This window comes from Calidris pugnax, unplaced genomic scaffold (genome assembly GCF_001431845.1).
Source record: "Calidris pugnax isolate Ruff unplaced genomic scaffold, ASM143184v1 scaffold23, whole genome shotgun sequence".
NCBI classification, from domain to species: domain Eukaryota; kingdom Metazoa; phylum Chordata; class Aves; order Charadriiformes; family Scolopacidae; genus Calidris; species Calidris pugnax.
Genome location: NW_015090772.1, coordinates 1171438 through 1187028, shown reverse-complemented (window position 1 = coordinate 1187028; position 15591 = coordinate 1171438). Strand labels below are relative to the sequence as shown.

Here is a 15591-nt window from a genome sequence, read left to right as displayed (position 1 = left end):
ACCTCTGTTTCTGCCTTTTTAAAAATACAAAGAATCCTATTTTCTGGATGAAATTTCACTTTTATAGCTGTGTTTTGTCATAAAAGACCTGGAACCTTAGATGTGTTTTTGTTCTTGATAAAGAGCACTTCATTTTTGTGACCCTGAGATGTTTTTAGTCACGATTCACAACTCATTAAATGATGGAAATATAATAGCGTATTACTCAACTGTAACATGGCAAAACATTACTTTTTTTCCCCAGTTTAATTTCCCGTTCACTTACAATGGGGATAGATTTCCTTAAGTGCAGAGAAAAATAGTGTGACTGATTATTCACCCCCATAAGCATTGCAGGCTTTTTGCTAAGAAGAAAAAACAGGAATGCTTTATTATTATTTCCATGTTTATAGCATACGTGTATGCCATAAATTCGATTTGGGCAAAATCAGGACAATTGTTGTAGGACAGTTGCCTTCCAATATTCTGAAGAGCATGTGAGCAGTCTTTGTATTGAAGTATAATGCCTGGTAAGAGACTTAATTCAGTTTCCTAGGCAACAATCTAATGTTGCAGTAACTTTTTTTCCAAGGTGTTATCCTTTTATGCTTAACCACATTGCGGGCTCTCTGCAGCTGGCATCAGTGTTCTGGGAACTTGGACATGCTAATTTGGAATCTGTTTTTTTTTTTTCCACTACTTTCAGGGAAGATGCTTGGAAATTCTTTGGAAGCAACAAATGTCAGGGTATCTGTTAGTTCATGTGACTATGGCTATCTTCTGGAAAAAATAAAGCGGGTTAAGGAGTGTTTGAGTGTTACATCTTTCAGTATTTAAAACTACTGCTTGTTCTGTGATTAAAAGAGATTATGTAAGAGTACTTAATTACCCTGTCACAATCTCTTTTCCCAGGTGATAGCATTAATTATTAAAATATTATATATCAGGAATAAGAGAATATTATGGGCGAATGTGACTGGATGGTATAGTTTCTGGAAAGGTCTCAACTTGCAGTTTTGTTTTCTAAGATGAGTGAATGTTATTTTGCCCTCTTGTTATTGCCAAACGAATGGGAAAAGAAAAAGTGTAATAAAGTCATATGGAATCTGTTTCAGTTTTAATATGGTGTTATATCACAATGTATTTTTCTGCATTTACTGAACTGTCTGTTAGTCTATGATATAATTATATATAGTCATTCACTTTCACATACAACCTTACAAGATGTTGCAAAATATATTTGTTACCTGCAAATTACAGGAAAGGTAGTTGATAATTAAAAAAGACCAAACACAGATATACCTATTATATTTATATATGTGCAAATCTGCATAAGGATACACATTTGACACATGAAACCCCTGTATGTAAATGTATGCATACGGGTAATGGCAGTTTCACACTCTTACAGTAAAAAGAAACCAGTGGGCAAAAGTAATACTGGAAGATGCTTGTAGTGCCTATACTAAGATGTAAAACCGATTTGAAGTGTTTAAATTCTTTCCCAGGTGGCTTCTAGAAGTGGTGAAAGAACCTTTAAATCTCTTCAGAATAATTTAAATGCTCTTTCAAATTTATTGTCATAATTAAGCATGCAGGTATGTTGGTTGATGTATTTTAAAGCAGTTGTAAGGACTTGCAGTGTGTGCTAATTTTTTGATTGAATTTGGATTAAAATCATTTGGTACAAGAATTTAGGAGTACTTGTACAAGTGACACCCCAGTTCTTAATTATTGCTTTTTCTCTCGCTTAGTAATTGAAACTTTTGAATGGAAAAGACTTAAATGCGCAGTTTAATTAAGACTCTTCAATTAGTGGTTTTAACGATGTACGGAGAAATGCTTTCTTCAACAACATAAAAATCAAAACATGTTTTAGCATGAGCTACCATGGATATATAGCATGTAGAAAGATGCTGGATGTTCAGGTTTTAGGGACTGACTGATTTTTATTCTTATTTTTCATTGTTGATTTAATTTACATGGTGAGACTAATGGCATGTCACACTGTAGGACTCAAGATTACAAATGCTTGCAGAGCACCTAAACATAAAACCTGGAATAATTTAGGCTGGAAGGGACCTTCAGGATCATCTGACCCACGTCTCTGTATGGCGTTAGAGAAAATTTTGAAATTAAATCAAGTAATTCAGGAAATGGAATTGCTCAGGTAATATAAGGCAAGCTTTTCCATTTATGTGAGAGAAATCTTGTCTCAGAGGTACCTTGTTGCATGTAAATGCAAGTCAGGTGTTTTGTCTGATACTGCCTTTTCATTTTATTGCATATTGACCTCAGGGGTATGTGTTGTAGTGTTTTGTTAAACAATGAAATGCTGACTATTTTAGATGCTTCTTGTAAAAGACTCGTAGAGGAGACTCCATTATTTGTATTTTTTTTTCTCCAGAATAGTTGTTTTGAATTGCTTTTTTATTTTCTAATTTAACAAAAAGATGAACTTCCTGCAACATCTCAGAAAATCCTTTTATTTGATTCCCTCTATAGTTAATGATCATTGCTGATTTAAGCTGAGACTCTTCATCTTGGTGACAGATTCTCTAAAACTTTAGTGTGAAAACAAACAAACAAAAGAAACCCAACCCAAAAAACCCCACAACCAAAACAACAACCAAAACAAATCCCTCAACAGAAAAAAATTAATGAATAAAAAAACCCCTGTGCAGCCTTTTAAAGCTTTTTATGTCCTGGCTGACTAGCACTAGAATTTATTTGTAGTAGGAATTAATTTTACCTGCAGTGATTCATGCTTGAGTGACAGGCTGTGATTTAGAGTCCCATCTGCTTGCTGTCTGTGGACACTTCGCTGTATGACATCTAGAAGTGCGGTGCCATTAAGAGCAGAGAAATCCTAGCCTGCCTTGTTTTCTGTTTGCTTCTAATTAATCCTAGTTCTGTAAAAACGTAGCCTAGAGCTAAAAAATTTTGGGAGATGACATGAACACTTGTTGTCTACCTTCTAATTTTCTCTCCGCTCTGAAACGCTTCTTCAAATTCTTTGGACTTGAAGGCTTTCTTCTCGTGTTCCCTGAGACTGAGACCCTGATAGATCCATGCATGTATTAAAAAGATTCGTAGAGTATTACAAAAAAAATGAAAAGTTCGGGTTTTCCCTCTGCTACTGGTGATGAAGACTATATCTCGTTAATGCTCTTTTTAGTTGGCTCCTGGAGAGACCTAAAGAAGCACGTTCATGTCTGAGATGGCTTTTGATTAAACTTTACTGTGGGCTGGACTTTATCTCGAGGAGAGGAGTGGTGAGGCTCTCTGAGAGCCTGCTAATGATTTTTTTGGTGGTGTAGTAGCCCTTGGCCCTATGGGTCTGTCAGGCCAGCCCTGTTGCTGGCCCCATAGGAGCCCCTGAGGGATTCCTTTCTCTCCCCTGCGTCTGAGCTGGAAGAACTGAGACTGCTCTAATTGCAGAGGCAGCAGTTTCCCTCCCTCCTCTCTAAGGGCAGCTCTTTCATGCTGCTGCCTGAGCTGGTGAGGTTTCTGAGAAAACTAGGAAGATCTCACTGCCTGGGTTTAATCTGCTTCTGTCCCCAAAGCCTTTGCTTTAAATGTCTAAGACAAGCAGTTAGGCTCTTTAGTAACAGAATTTTTGCCAACACTGTTGTTTCCTTGGTAAAGATACTTATTTGCTTAATGGTTTTTTAGAAGGCTTTGCAGTAGAGCAGACACGGGCTATCTGGAGTGGGTTCATAGAAATGGGCAGGTGTGAGAAGGTGTGCGTAAAATGAGCGTTTATGAAGAGCAGGTATCAGTGGTCAAGAGAGAAGGAATAGAGAGGGAGCTGTAAGCAGTAATACAAACTGCAAAGCTCCATATTGGTGTGTTGTAAGAGAAGTAACTCTTGTTAATTTTTAACAAAAGGAAATTGTTTGTGCTACCTGCGGCATTCCTTGCTGCAGGGGGTCATACGGTTAAGCTGCTCAGGATTTTTAAAAATACATTGTGTGCCATTCTAGGCGTTGATTTCTGTGGTTTCCTTGTTTATCCTCTTCAGCCCTGGTAGAGGAAACAATTTAATCTCTCTGACTCTCTCTAGGTTGGTTTTTGTCTTACGTCTTGCATCTACTGCCCACCTAGTGGTGATGAAATCATGTGACTTAGTAGAAATGAAAATCTATTTAGGCTTACCGAGCCAAGAGAAGGAAAGCAAACAAGGGAAAAGAAGCTGATGGGATAATAAAATTTGTTAGGTGTATGATAGAAAGGTAGCTATTCTGCGATTAGAAAGGAAAATGGTATAAATAGCAGCTCTGATGGAAATAGCAGGTCAGTTTGAGGTAGATCTGGTAGAATTAAAGTGTGTTGTACTGTGTTTTTACTGACACTTCTAAGTTTTCTTCAGTAATCAGAATCTGTGAAATTGTGGTATAGCAACATAGAAGTCTTAACAGGAAAAGCTCGGGAGTGGCTGGTAGTGATGGGAGACTTTGACAACATCCTAAAGTGTGGCAAAAAGGCAAATGGAATGGGGTACAGTGCTTTTTGGCTCAGCAAGAAATAACCAGTAACTCCAATGGGAATCAGTGTCTCCTAAATTTATTGTAAGGTTGCTCTGCATATCAGCAGAAATAAATAAAAGGAAGCAAGTTTTATGTTGTTAGGTTTTCCAAAATGCTTTTGAAATCATTTAAGACTAGGCAAGAGAAGGAGTAAGGTGGATAAAGTTAATGTAAAACAGTAGCAGGGGGTGAATCGATACGGAATGTGACAAATTACCTATTTCACTGGGTAACTTGTTAGGAGGCTACCACTTTGAATACTGCCTTCATGCGTGGTCCTACTTCTCCTTCCTCACCTTTCTTCTAAATCCAACGTATATTTGAGACAGTTGGGCTGGCAGACTGATGCCAGGCACAACCAAAGGCATGTATTTGCACTGCAGCGTAAAGAAGGATGCTGATTGTATAATGCTGATGAGAAATCATACAAAACTTGAAGGAAGTATCAGCCAAAATGGTTGTTCATTTGTTTTCAGAATGAAGGTGGGGAGGAAGCATTGTTCTTAGTGGTGTGTTTTCTGGCCATCCATTCTTTTGGATGGAGTATTGCTCTAATCTTCTAAAGTGGAGACTTGTTTTTTGGTGAAGAGTGCCCTTGTATTGTGAGTGTGACTTCAGCTGTTCCCAGTAGGGATAGAAACCTGCCTAAAGCTGGCCAAGGGAAAAATCTTTTCATAAAACTTCAGTGTACAGACACCTAGCAGATGCTTCCTGAGGTGCCAAAGCCTCCCCAGGCTGTTCCTGTTGGCTCAGTTCCGACGTACCTCTTAGCTCCTGCTTTTGATTGACGTGTGTGTATCATCTTGAGTATCTGAATATGTCCTCAGTTCACCTTGTAAACAGGCAAATACTGCTTTGGCCTTAGGTGAGGTTTCTTATGAGAACTCAAAGTATCTTCCGCTCTCTGATTTTTGGCTGGGCAGGACTAGAGGGGAGCAAGGAGAGGCCAGGAGGCTTGGGGTAGGGAAAAGAGAAGGGTGATCAGCAAAACAGGATGCTGGGATGGACCTGGGTGTCTCCAACGTGGTCAGAATTTCTAGGCAGGGAAGTGTGTTTCCCACTCATTCATAGAAGAGACAGCTAACACAATTCAGCTATTTTTCACTATAGCTTTCATTAGACTTGTCTTCACATTTGGAGAAAAAGTGATGAAGGCATGAGGAATTCAAATTGAAATATGTTTGGAGGAGATCCCCTTCTGGTTGCGAGTTCTGAAACTTCTCAAGGGGCAACCAACTTCAAATAATTTCCTGTTTGAGCTTATTCTGACAGTGAAGGTGGTCTGCCAAACTGAAATCCAGCTGGTGGTTACCAGCATTCAGCAGCCCGATTTCATTTCTCTTATGCAAACAGAATCCATGGGGTCTTACAGAAACTTGAGATTTTTGGGGAGGAAGGAGTCAAGCCTGCAGAGATTAGGGCCCTTTAACAGCGGGTTGTCCCTCTGTCAGAGCTCTTCCAGTGACAAAGGCTGGCGTGTCCTGGAATCTGCAGGCTGTGTCATGGCTTAGTTTAACTCCATGACCTCACCTCTGTTCAGCAGCTTCCAGTAGCTGTTCTCTGTGCTTGCCTTGGTGATTTGAGCGGAGCCCTGGTATCTGCTGCTCCGTGGACTGACTCAGCCTGCTAACGAGACACAAAGGAGCCGTGTTCCCGCAGGACTGGCACTCGCTGCGTTTCCCTCTGGGGGAACAGCTTCTCTGGGGGTTGTGTTTGTTTTCCCTAAAGCAAGACTTGCCTTCAGCTGCCCAACAGCCAGGCTGGTGTAGCAGAGCTCACCAGTAACGTATGGTGCGGGTGAAATACGTACCGTAGGTATTTTGTATGGTACAAAATACATAGGATAGGAAGTGCTGAAAATAATCATGAAAAATGCTGGTGGGAAGAAAAATGTAATCAGCAAGTATGTGAGTGATTGGAAATTTAAGGCAGAGGTCAGCTGGGTAGTCCCAAAATTCGTCATTGTAGAATGGTTTGGGTTGGAAGGGACCTCAAAGATCATCCAGTTCCAACCCCCTGCCCTGGGCAGGGACACCTCCCACCAGACCAGGTTGCTCCAAGCCCCATCCAGCCTGGCCTTGAACCCCTCCAGGGATGGGGCAGCCACAGCTTCTCTGGGCAACCTGTTCCAGTGTCTCACCACCCTCATAATGAAAAATGTCTTCCTAATATCTAGTCTGAATCTATTATCTTTCAGTTTGAAACCATTAGCCCTCATCCTATCACTACAAGTCCCCATGCAAAGACCCTTCTCATCTCTCCTGTAGTCCCTTTTAGGTACTGGAAAGCTTCTACAGGGTTTTCCTGGAGCCTTCTCTTCTCCAGGCTGAACAGTCCCAACTCTCTCGGGCTTCTTGAGTTCTGGACGTTTCTTCTGTGTTCACAAATGGGAAAAAAAAATCCCCAAACCAACCAAACAAAAAAACCTCCACAACAACAAAACCCTCAAACCAAAACAAAAAAAAAAAACCCAAACCCTTGTCTTTGAAATGTAGGGTGAAGGTAATAATTTATTCAGAGGAGAAAGGGAAGAGAAAATAGATGAAAAATGCTAAAACTTGATAATGGGAGTGAAAGATATCAGTGAAATATCCAGAGCTACTAGAATTAAATATTCAGATTAAGAAGATTAGAAAGTGTTCAGATACAGCAGGAAGGGAAATTCAGACTTCAGCAGTGCAATTGTCCAGGAGTAACCATGGTATAGAACTGGCTGCTGGTTTCAATGTAGGAACAGAGGACTTGTGGAGACCTCTCGAGTTACTATTTCTGTTCTCTTTCTTTTGCTGGCAATGCTATTGTTTAGTTATTGCTATAAAATCATGAAGTACTGTTAAAATTATTTCAGAGCTCCCTTTCAAAAAATAGGGGCGATACAGTTATTTCTTCCATTAATAGAATAGGAAAAATAATTTTTTTGCAGTCGACAGCTGAGAGAGATCAAGCAGCAACTGTAAAATACTCTTGGGTGTTCAGAGATGTAACACCAAACACAGCAAATGGTGATTTTTGCTGTTACTGTGTCTTTTTTTTGTTGGAAAATGAGCAAGTCTCCAAAAGACTCAAGGTAAACATTATGCTAGTTTTAAAAGTTTGCAATATATGGCATGGGAATTGCAAATTTAGCCCCAGCTTCACTAGATTGCAGGAGCAGAAGGATGGGCTTGGGTGGGGATTGTGGTTTGCGTTTGTTCAGATAATTTTCCTAAATATTGTGACTTTCGTTTGTTTATTGCTTGAAATTATAAACTTCTCTCGGGATAAGCAAGCGAACAGAATTGGCAGGTCCTTTCACTTTGAGTAAGTTCTGATTTTTAGGATATGAAATAATCAGCTATCATGCAATTTTAGTTAAATACTATTTGAGGACACTTGCTTTAAAGATAATAACTTTTACCAATACTTTTACTTAAGGCAGAATTTCCAGAAGATGGATTGTGTGAATAGGAGGATTTAAAGTGTTTAAAATTTTTAGAAGTTTTTAATTTTTTTTTTTAAATTCCACTGATTTTGAAATAGTCCTTTTTTCCTGTCCCTATCCTTTCCCCCTCACCAGGCCCAGTATTATTTGTCAGAAAAGCTAGATATTCAGAAGCTACTAATGTACCTTTTGAAGATGAAATTGAAGTCATTCATAAAGGTTTTAAGATGTGAAGCTCTCTTGCTTTTTAGCCTGTTGGAAGATAGTTTTCTTCATTTTCAGTCCAATGCATTTCACGTTAGTCTTGTAACATACTCAGAAATGCATTTGAGACTTCAGAATATTTTGACCAACTTAAAATCAGCTTTTATTTTTTGAACGAGATGTATCTTAAATCTGTTTCAGGAAACATCCTTAAGTATGAGAAAATCTTCATTGAGTGTTTAATATTTTTTTTCTTTTTTTTTTTCCCCCTCTCTTGTAGTTCTCATGCCTTTGATAGATCGTATGGGAGATGCCAAAGACCAAGTTCGAGAGCAAGCACAGAACCTTATATTGAAATTGATGGATGAAGCAGCACCGCCCATGGTATGATTCACTTCATGTAGATTTGGATGTAGGCCTCCAGTGAGCTTATGACTTATGCACGAGCTTGATTTTGAATACATCACAATGTTTTGGTGGCTGTTAATGGTATAAATAAGATGTTCTTAATGGATTGACACTGATGCATTGATCAGCTGAAGACAAAGATCTGGCACCATTCAATTCTGCAGTTTTTGCCTATCGTACCTAAATTCTGAGTAGGTGGTTTCACTTCATGTGGCAGGACTTTGTTAATTAAACCATGTTAAAAACACCCTCTTGGGTTTGAGTTTGCATATTGGGAATAAATAAATCTATTTAGCTCGGAATTTATTTTTAAATTAGCTTTGTACTGAAGCACATAGGAGTAGTCCTGCAGTTGAGATGGTACTTAGAAAATCTGGCTTTCTCCATGTGTGACGAGGATGCTGTGTGAACCTTGCCCAAACTGAGGTGGGGATAAGTTGCCCTCTGACTTGTTATCTTAGATTGAAGTTTGAGTTAAGCAAACCTTCTCACAGTTTTTAGCCTTCCAAGTGGCTTCCAAGTGCTAAATCTTACATTTCTACTCCATGAGTCTGAAAAACGTAGGATTATTTAACAGGATTATATTGTTTGGGCAATGATGTTACAGGGGACTCTGAGGACCCTGGTTGTCAGTAGGAGTTTACTATTTAATTTCTGAAGAAAATCTGCTTCCGAGTTTTAAGTGCCGAAGTTAATAGGGAACGTCTTATTTTTTTGTGAACAAAAATGAAGTTCTTTTACATGATAAATCCTGGCTTGGTTTATTCATAGATACAGAGTTGAATGTTTGTGCTCAGGGAGTAAGATTTTGCAGACTTGACCTGCAGTGAGAAAATTGTTCTCAGTTGCTTTGTTTGCCTGATGGAAAAATAAGTAGCATGTTAGGCAACTATAGAAACATACTTATCTCCCTTCCAATGTGTGGCATCTTCTTACATGATTTAGTCACAGATCTGACTGGGATATAGGCATCAAAGTCTACTAGTGTCATCCACAAAGATATGCCCTTCCCTTATCAGGGAATATAGTTTTGGTCACATTCCTTGATGAAGAGGCATTGCAGCATTTTTTTGATGCCTAAGTGCAAGTAGTTCGTGAGCGACGTGTTCCAGCGCCCAAGATGCTCCCAAGTACCTGGGATGCAGACCTGAAAGTACACCTGCCTCTACAGTGATAGCATTTGGATAAGTGCACAGCAGAGCATCTTGGAGACACCTTCATTTGAACAATTTCTGATACAGAATGTGGTGGTGTCATGCTTGGCCCTCGTTGGTCTGTTTTTCAGTTTCTGAAGAGTTGTTAGGCTGGACACTGAAATGGTGGAAAGAAGCTTCCATCCCCTTTGAACCATAGTCACAGTATCAGAAGGAATACTGATGATACAAAATCTGCTGATGCCACAACTCTGGGAGGGGTGGCTGACACCCCAGAAGGCTGTGCTGCCATCCAGCGAGACTTGGACAGGCTGGAGAGTTGGGCAGAGAGGAACCTGATGGAATTCAACCAGGGCAAGTGTAGGGTGCTGCACCTGGGGAGGAACAACCCCCTGCACCAGGACAGGTTGGGGGTGACCAGCTGGAGAGCAGCTCGGAGGAGAAAGACCTGGGAGTCCTGGTGGACAACAGGATGCCCATGAGCCAGCAATGGGCCCTGGTGGCCAAGAAGGCCAATGGCATCCTGGGGGGCATCAGGAAGAGTGTGGCCAGCAGGTGGAGGGAGGTCATCCTGCCCCTCTGCTCTGCCCTGGGGAGGCCCCATCTGGAGCACTGGGACCAGTTCTGGGCTCCCCAGTTCCAGAAGGACAGGGAACTGCTGGAGAGGGTACAGCAGAGGCTACAAAGATGATGAGGGGCCTGGAGCATCTCCCTTATGAGCAAAGGCTGAGGGACTTGGATCTTTTTAGTCTGGAGAAGGCTGAGGGGGGATCTGATCAACACCTATAAATACTTCAAGGGTGGGTGTCAGGAGGACGGGGCCAGTCGTTTCTCAGTGGTGCCCAGGGACAGGACAAGAGGAAATGGGCACAAACTTGAACATCAGAAGTTCCATCTAAACATGAAGAGGAACTTCTTTCCTGTGAGGGTGGCAGAGCCCTGGCAGAGGCTGCCCAGAGAGGTGGTGGAGTCTTCATCTCTGGAGACATTCAAACCTCACCTGGACATGTTCCTGTGCAACCTGCTCTGGGTGGACCTGCTTTGGCAGGGGGTTGGACTGGATGGTCTCCAGTGGTCCCTTCCAACCCCATGTCATTCTGTGATTCTGTAATACAAGGTTCAAGGGGTCCAAGGGATAGTGTGTGTAAGTAAGAGAAGATATGGGTCTTCTTGTAACTCCCTTTTGGCAGGAGAAGCCTCCCTTCAGCTGTGTGCTCTAGAACAGTTCATGTATCGTTAAAAATTTGGATGAAAAGCAGCAATCATCTTCACTGCAGGGACTAAACCAGACAAGTCTTTCCTGTGCTTCCAGCACTGAAATACAGAGTTTTATGCTCCCTTTGCCTCAGAGAAATGTCCCTTTGGAAGAGTTGGGCGGAATAATTTTTTGGGTGATAAATCCTGTAAGTTTCTTTCCAGTCAACTCATCTTGTCTCTTCTAGTGTGTGGTTGAATAATATTTCATTTGTCCTGTTGTCAATTCCCTTGTCTTGTTTCAAATGTATTTGGCTTTTTGTTTGTTTATTTTGTTGTAGGGTTTTTTTTTTTTAATGACCGGGAAGTAGATGTAGCTGTTTATGGGCAGGAAAGCATAAAAATAAGAATATGGGTGGTATAAGTGCATGAATGGGACAAAGGGAGGCTGACACCAACTGTTGCTGGCAAGTTGTGAGAGCTGAAATTTGTAAGCAGCCATTTGAATTTCTCTGGTTAGAAGAATTCAGCCCTTAAAGTAAGGTTAGTTTAGGGAAAGGCTAAATTTCTCTTCAGTCTACTTTCAGTACTCTACAGTTACCTTTCCACCTGTATTTTTGTGCACCCAGCAAGGAAACTTCCTTTTTTTTCCCCATGTTTGTCTGGGAGGGAGCGTTCATCGGAAGGATGTTTTCTTCCATGAAATCCCGTTCTTTGTTGTTCAGCTGCGCAGCTTTGGCAAGCCGTACCCTGCTTGTTTAAGGTTTGTTTCCTCTCAAGGTAGCGAAGTATAAACACACAAACAAGAAACCACAGATGGGACAAAACGATTAAGCGAGGCTCTAATTGGAGAATTTTAGGTCTGCTAATAAGTGTGCTACTTCATATAAAGAGGATGCAGCGTTCCTTGCTTTGTTGATCAGGCGCTGTTTAGGAGGGTTTTGATTTTTATTTTTTTTTTTGAGGAAGAGGAATAATGATGGCAATAATGGGTATTAATACATTTTAGCGGATTTATATGGAATCTCGTTATATGTAGTTATTGCCGGAGGGAGTGATAGGAAGGCTGCAAAACATGGAATTGCCGGTGTGCATCCATCGCTAGGCAACGCTTCCCGGCGGATGCTGGCGGGGGGAGGCTGGGATGGCAGTGCTGCAGCTGGGGGGGCTGCGGTCGGAGCCGCTGCATCTGCTGCTGGGCATCCCCCCTCCTCCTCCTCCTCCTCCAGCCCCGGAATCCCAAGGCTCCGAAGCCTGACGTTCCCGCTTTTTCCATCGTCACACACAGCTAGAGGACGGGCAAGGAGATGGGAAGGTAAAAAGATCATCTGAGAAGGGGGGGAGAAAAAAAAAAAAGAAGTAAACGGAGAGGGGAAAAGGGCTTAAAGGCAGGAGATGAGAAAAAAGAGTGCGCAAGAAGGTAAGTGAGGGTTTATCCAGCCAGGAATTCTACTACGGGAAGCGGCACCGGCACAAAATGAAAGCAGAGCAAACATGGAATCAAAGGAATCAGGGTGAATGGGGAAGAAATCATTGAAAAGCGAAGAAATAACTTGAGAGCAAAAGCAGGAGAGCAGTGGGCAGCAGGGGTGTGGGGGAGGACGAGAGAAAATGGACGAGAGGGGATTTTTTGGCAGGGAAACGGAATGCGAAGCAAGAAGAATATAGCAAGTTGTGCTTGAGTCAGTAGCCTGTCATGTTAGTGTTTGTTTTGTGTGTGTTAACTGTAACAGTTCTGTATGTTTTTAAGAGCTATTTCTCAAATATTCAGATCTCTGAAGGATGTTTTTTAGAAGTTGTTTTTGGTGGAGGAATAATCTGGGTCATGTTCCGTACTGTGCATTTTATAACTTAATTTTATCTGAGAAGTGCCTTTACTTTTCCAGTGGTCCTGTCTCCTGTTGTTTTGGGTTTAGTGTTTTTTTTTTGTTTGTTTTTTTTTTTTTCAACTGTTATGAATGTAATTATAAAATGTGGCTAGAATTACACTGTATTGTGCTCCTTGTAATCGAAGACAATTATTTCTGTTTTTATAGTACATTTGGGAACGCCTTGCTGTTGGTTTTAAACACAAGAATTTCCGATCCCGAGAAGGAGTGTGTTTGTGTCTTATTGCTACCTTAAACATGTAAGCTTTTTGTTTCTATGGAGATGTAAGGGTTCTGTCCTTCTTCTGAACGTCATTTTTCTCTGAAACTAATACTTTGGGAAGTCTGATTCAATTAAATTAATAAATGGGAAAAATCAAACACCTTGTGGGCTTTCTGGAAGAAAAACTAAAGGTATAGTATTTTTGTCTTATTTAAAAGTAGACAAAGGATTAGTGAGAGAGACAGAGCTTGATTGATGTAAGTTTCTATTGTATCAGGGTTAAGCTGGGAGTTTGCTTCTGTTCAAAGTATTTTTGTTTTTCTGTAAATTAAAAAAAAATATTAACTTTTCTTTTCTTTTTCTTTTAGTTACGGTGCACAACCATTAATCCTTAGCAAGTTGGTACCACATCTGTGTACAGCATTTGGTGACTCAAATAGTCAGGTAAGGATTTCATTACTAATTAGTACTTCAACAACTATACTTTGACAGAAGAATGAAAGCAAAAGAAATGTAGGCATTTAAGAAAAGCTGATGGTCTTGCTTGTATACAACAGATCATTGTTTTCTACCATAAGAAACAGTAAACCCATTTGCTTTTCAATCAGTCCATCCTTTGGAAGATGAAAGTAGAGTTGTAAAGGCAGCAGTGTTGCGATACACCGGCCCCTTTAGTGTTGTCTTCAGAGGTTGAAACTAGTCATTACCGAAAACAATTGTTTCTTATAGAGCATGTTGAAAGAAAATAAAAAAAATAAATAAAAATTGACAGGAAGAATTGCCTCCAGAAGGACCCCCTACGTGAGACCTGTAATAGTCTGCCAAATTTGCTGAAGATAACGTTATTGTGTGCAGGACAGGTAATAATTTCCTAAATGGAACCCAGATGGCATTTGAGCATATGCAAAAGGACTGGAGTTAAAATCAGTTAATCAAGTGAAAACAACTGCAGTGAAAATCAAGATGCAGTTCATAATGGTGACATCTGAACTTCAGAAAACCTTTGAATGGAACTGGATAAAATCTGGCTCAATTTATCTGAAGTTCTGTCTGAGAAAAAAGGCTAAGAATACAGGAAGAAGGTAACATTGGTAGAAGATGGGCAACTAAATAGGATAGGCCTTTGTGCTTATTTTCTGGGTGCAGCAATGTCCTTGTCTCCTCTGTATAGCATAACGTTCTTCTATAGAAAATCTGTTAAGAATTTGTCTTGTTTGTTGATCATTAGTGAAGACATAGTTCATATCTTGATAAAGCAATTGTGAGCTTAGTTCAAGCTGTTACAAAGAACAATACTCAAGTCATTCCAGTAATTGTTTGCAGAGAATAATGGTGTTTACTAACAAGCATTTTTGGCAGTTTTTATTGTGATGACTATGGTTTAAATTTTTTAAAGAGACACTCCATCGCCTTAACTGTTCTTTCCCCTTCCCCATCTTGTCTTATTCCCTTTCTTGTGCTTACGTGATGCACGTGATGCTATGTAATTCCTGTTGAAGGAAATAAAGTGCTGATCGCTTTGGCCCGCTCTTGTGGGCAGTCAGGTTCCCTTTCCAGAAGGGCCTTGCTGTGTGTGGAAACAAATAAATGCAAGACAAAGCGTCAAGACTGAGTGGAGGGACGAACTTTTGGAAGTATTGTCTACTTTGCTAGAGTCCTAAATAAAGCACTTCTTTTCCCCATAAATATTACTCTTATGTCAATCCCAGAAATTCCCTCTAGAGCTGTTATTTCTAGGATTTTTCATTTGCCATCTGGAGATGCTCTAACTTGGAACAAATACCATCTTGAAATAACAGTTGTATTTCCTTTCCCTTCCATCCTCGCTGTTTCAACTGTTTGGTGAAATGAGTTGGCATGCAGATGGATGGAAGCTGGAAGATTAGTGGGTTGTCAGCAAATGTTGTTTTGGTTTCTGTAATCCTGAGATTAACAATTTAAACTCTGTGTTCACAGGTGAGGGACGCTGCCATACTAGCCATTGTAGAGGTTTATAGACATGTAGGAGAGAAAGTACGAATAGATCTTACGAAGAGAGGAATTCCTCCTGGGAGGTGAGTTAACTCTTTTGATTTTGTAACCCTGAGCCATTCTGTTACTGTTATCAGAACTTTAAACTCACTAAAAACTTTGGTTTTAAATTATTACAATTTTTATTTTGTCTTATAGTTAGTTTTGCTTCCATAGTGATGTTACTGGTGTTTGAGTCTTTTTTTTTTTTTTTTTGCTGTTGTCTTCTCTGCTTGGGAGAGGCATGCAGGTATATGATGAAAAGCAGCCTTCCATTCACCAGTTAAAATCCCATGACTTTAAGAGAAGCTGAGAGCTGAACAGTAGTAGAACAATGTTTCAGAATTAAGGAAATAGGTGCTAAGTGCAGTGGGCAAATAATTCGAAAGGACTGGAATATATACATCTTGCTCCTTATTAAAGAGTTGCTGTTTAGCCTTAGTGGAGAAGAGTCTCAAATGAAGCACTTAAATCAATACTTTTCATGTATTGTGCATGTGTGAGAGAGAACAAGTGTGTGTGCACACATTTAAGTATGGCAAACCAACAAGCTACTGCTTTCTTGAAGATAGTAATAATGGAAAAATTGTCCTTCCTTGCT

The 15591-nt window shown here is 40.3% G+C and overlaps 1 protein-coding gene across 29 annotated transcripts in view; it reads left to right on the top strand.

Annotated features, from left to right (window-relative positions):
* Positions 1–15591, top strand: part of CLASP2 (cytoplasmic linker associated protein 2) — a 173848-nt gene that overhangs the window by 17439 nt on the left and 140818 nt on the right. For 28 of the 29 annotated variants that reach the window (XM_014942119.1, XM_014942029.1, XM_014942113.1 and 25 more), the window contains exons 3-6: positions 8414–8517; positions 12926–13017; positions 13349–13424; positions 14937–15034. In XM_014942119.1, the coding sequence (XP_014797605.1) occupies positions 8414–8517; positions 12926–13017; positions 13349–13424; positions 14937–15034 (370 nt within the window). Of the gene's footprint in view, positions 1–8413; positions 8518–12161; positions 12205–12925; positions 13018–13348; positions 13425–14936; positions 15035–15591 lie in introns of those variants that run through there. The other variant, XM_014942072.1, reaches the window with a different exon arrangement.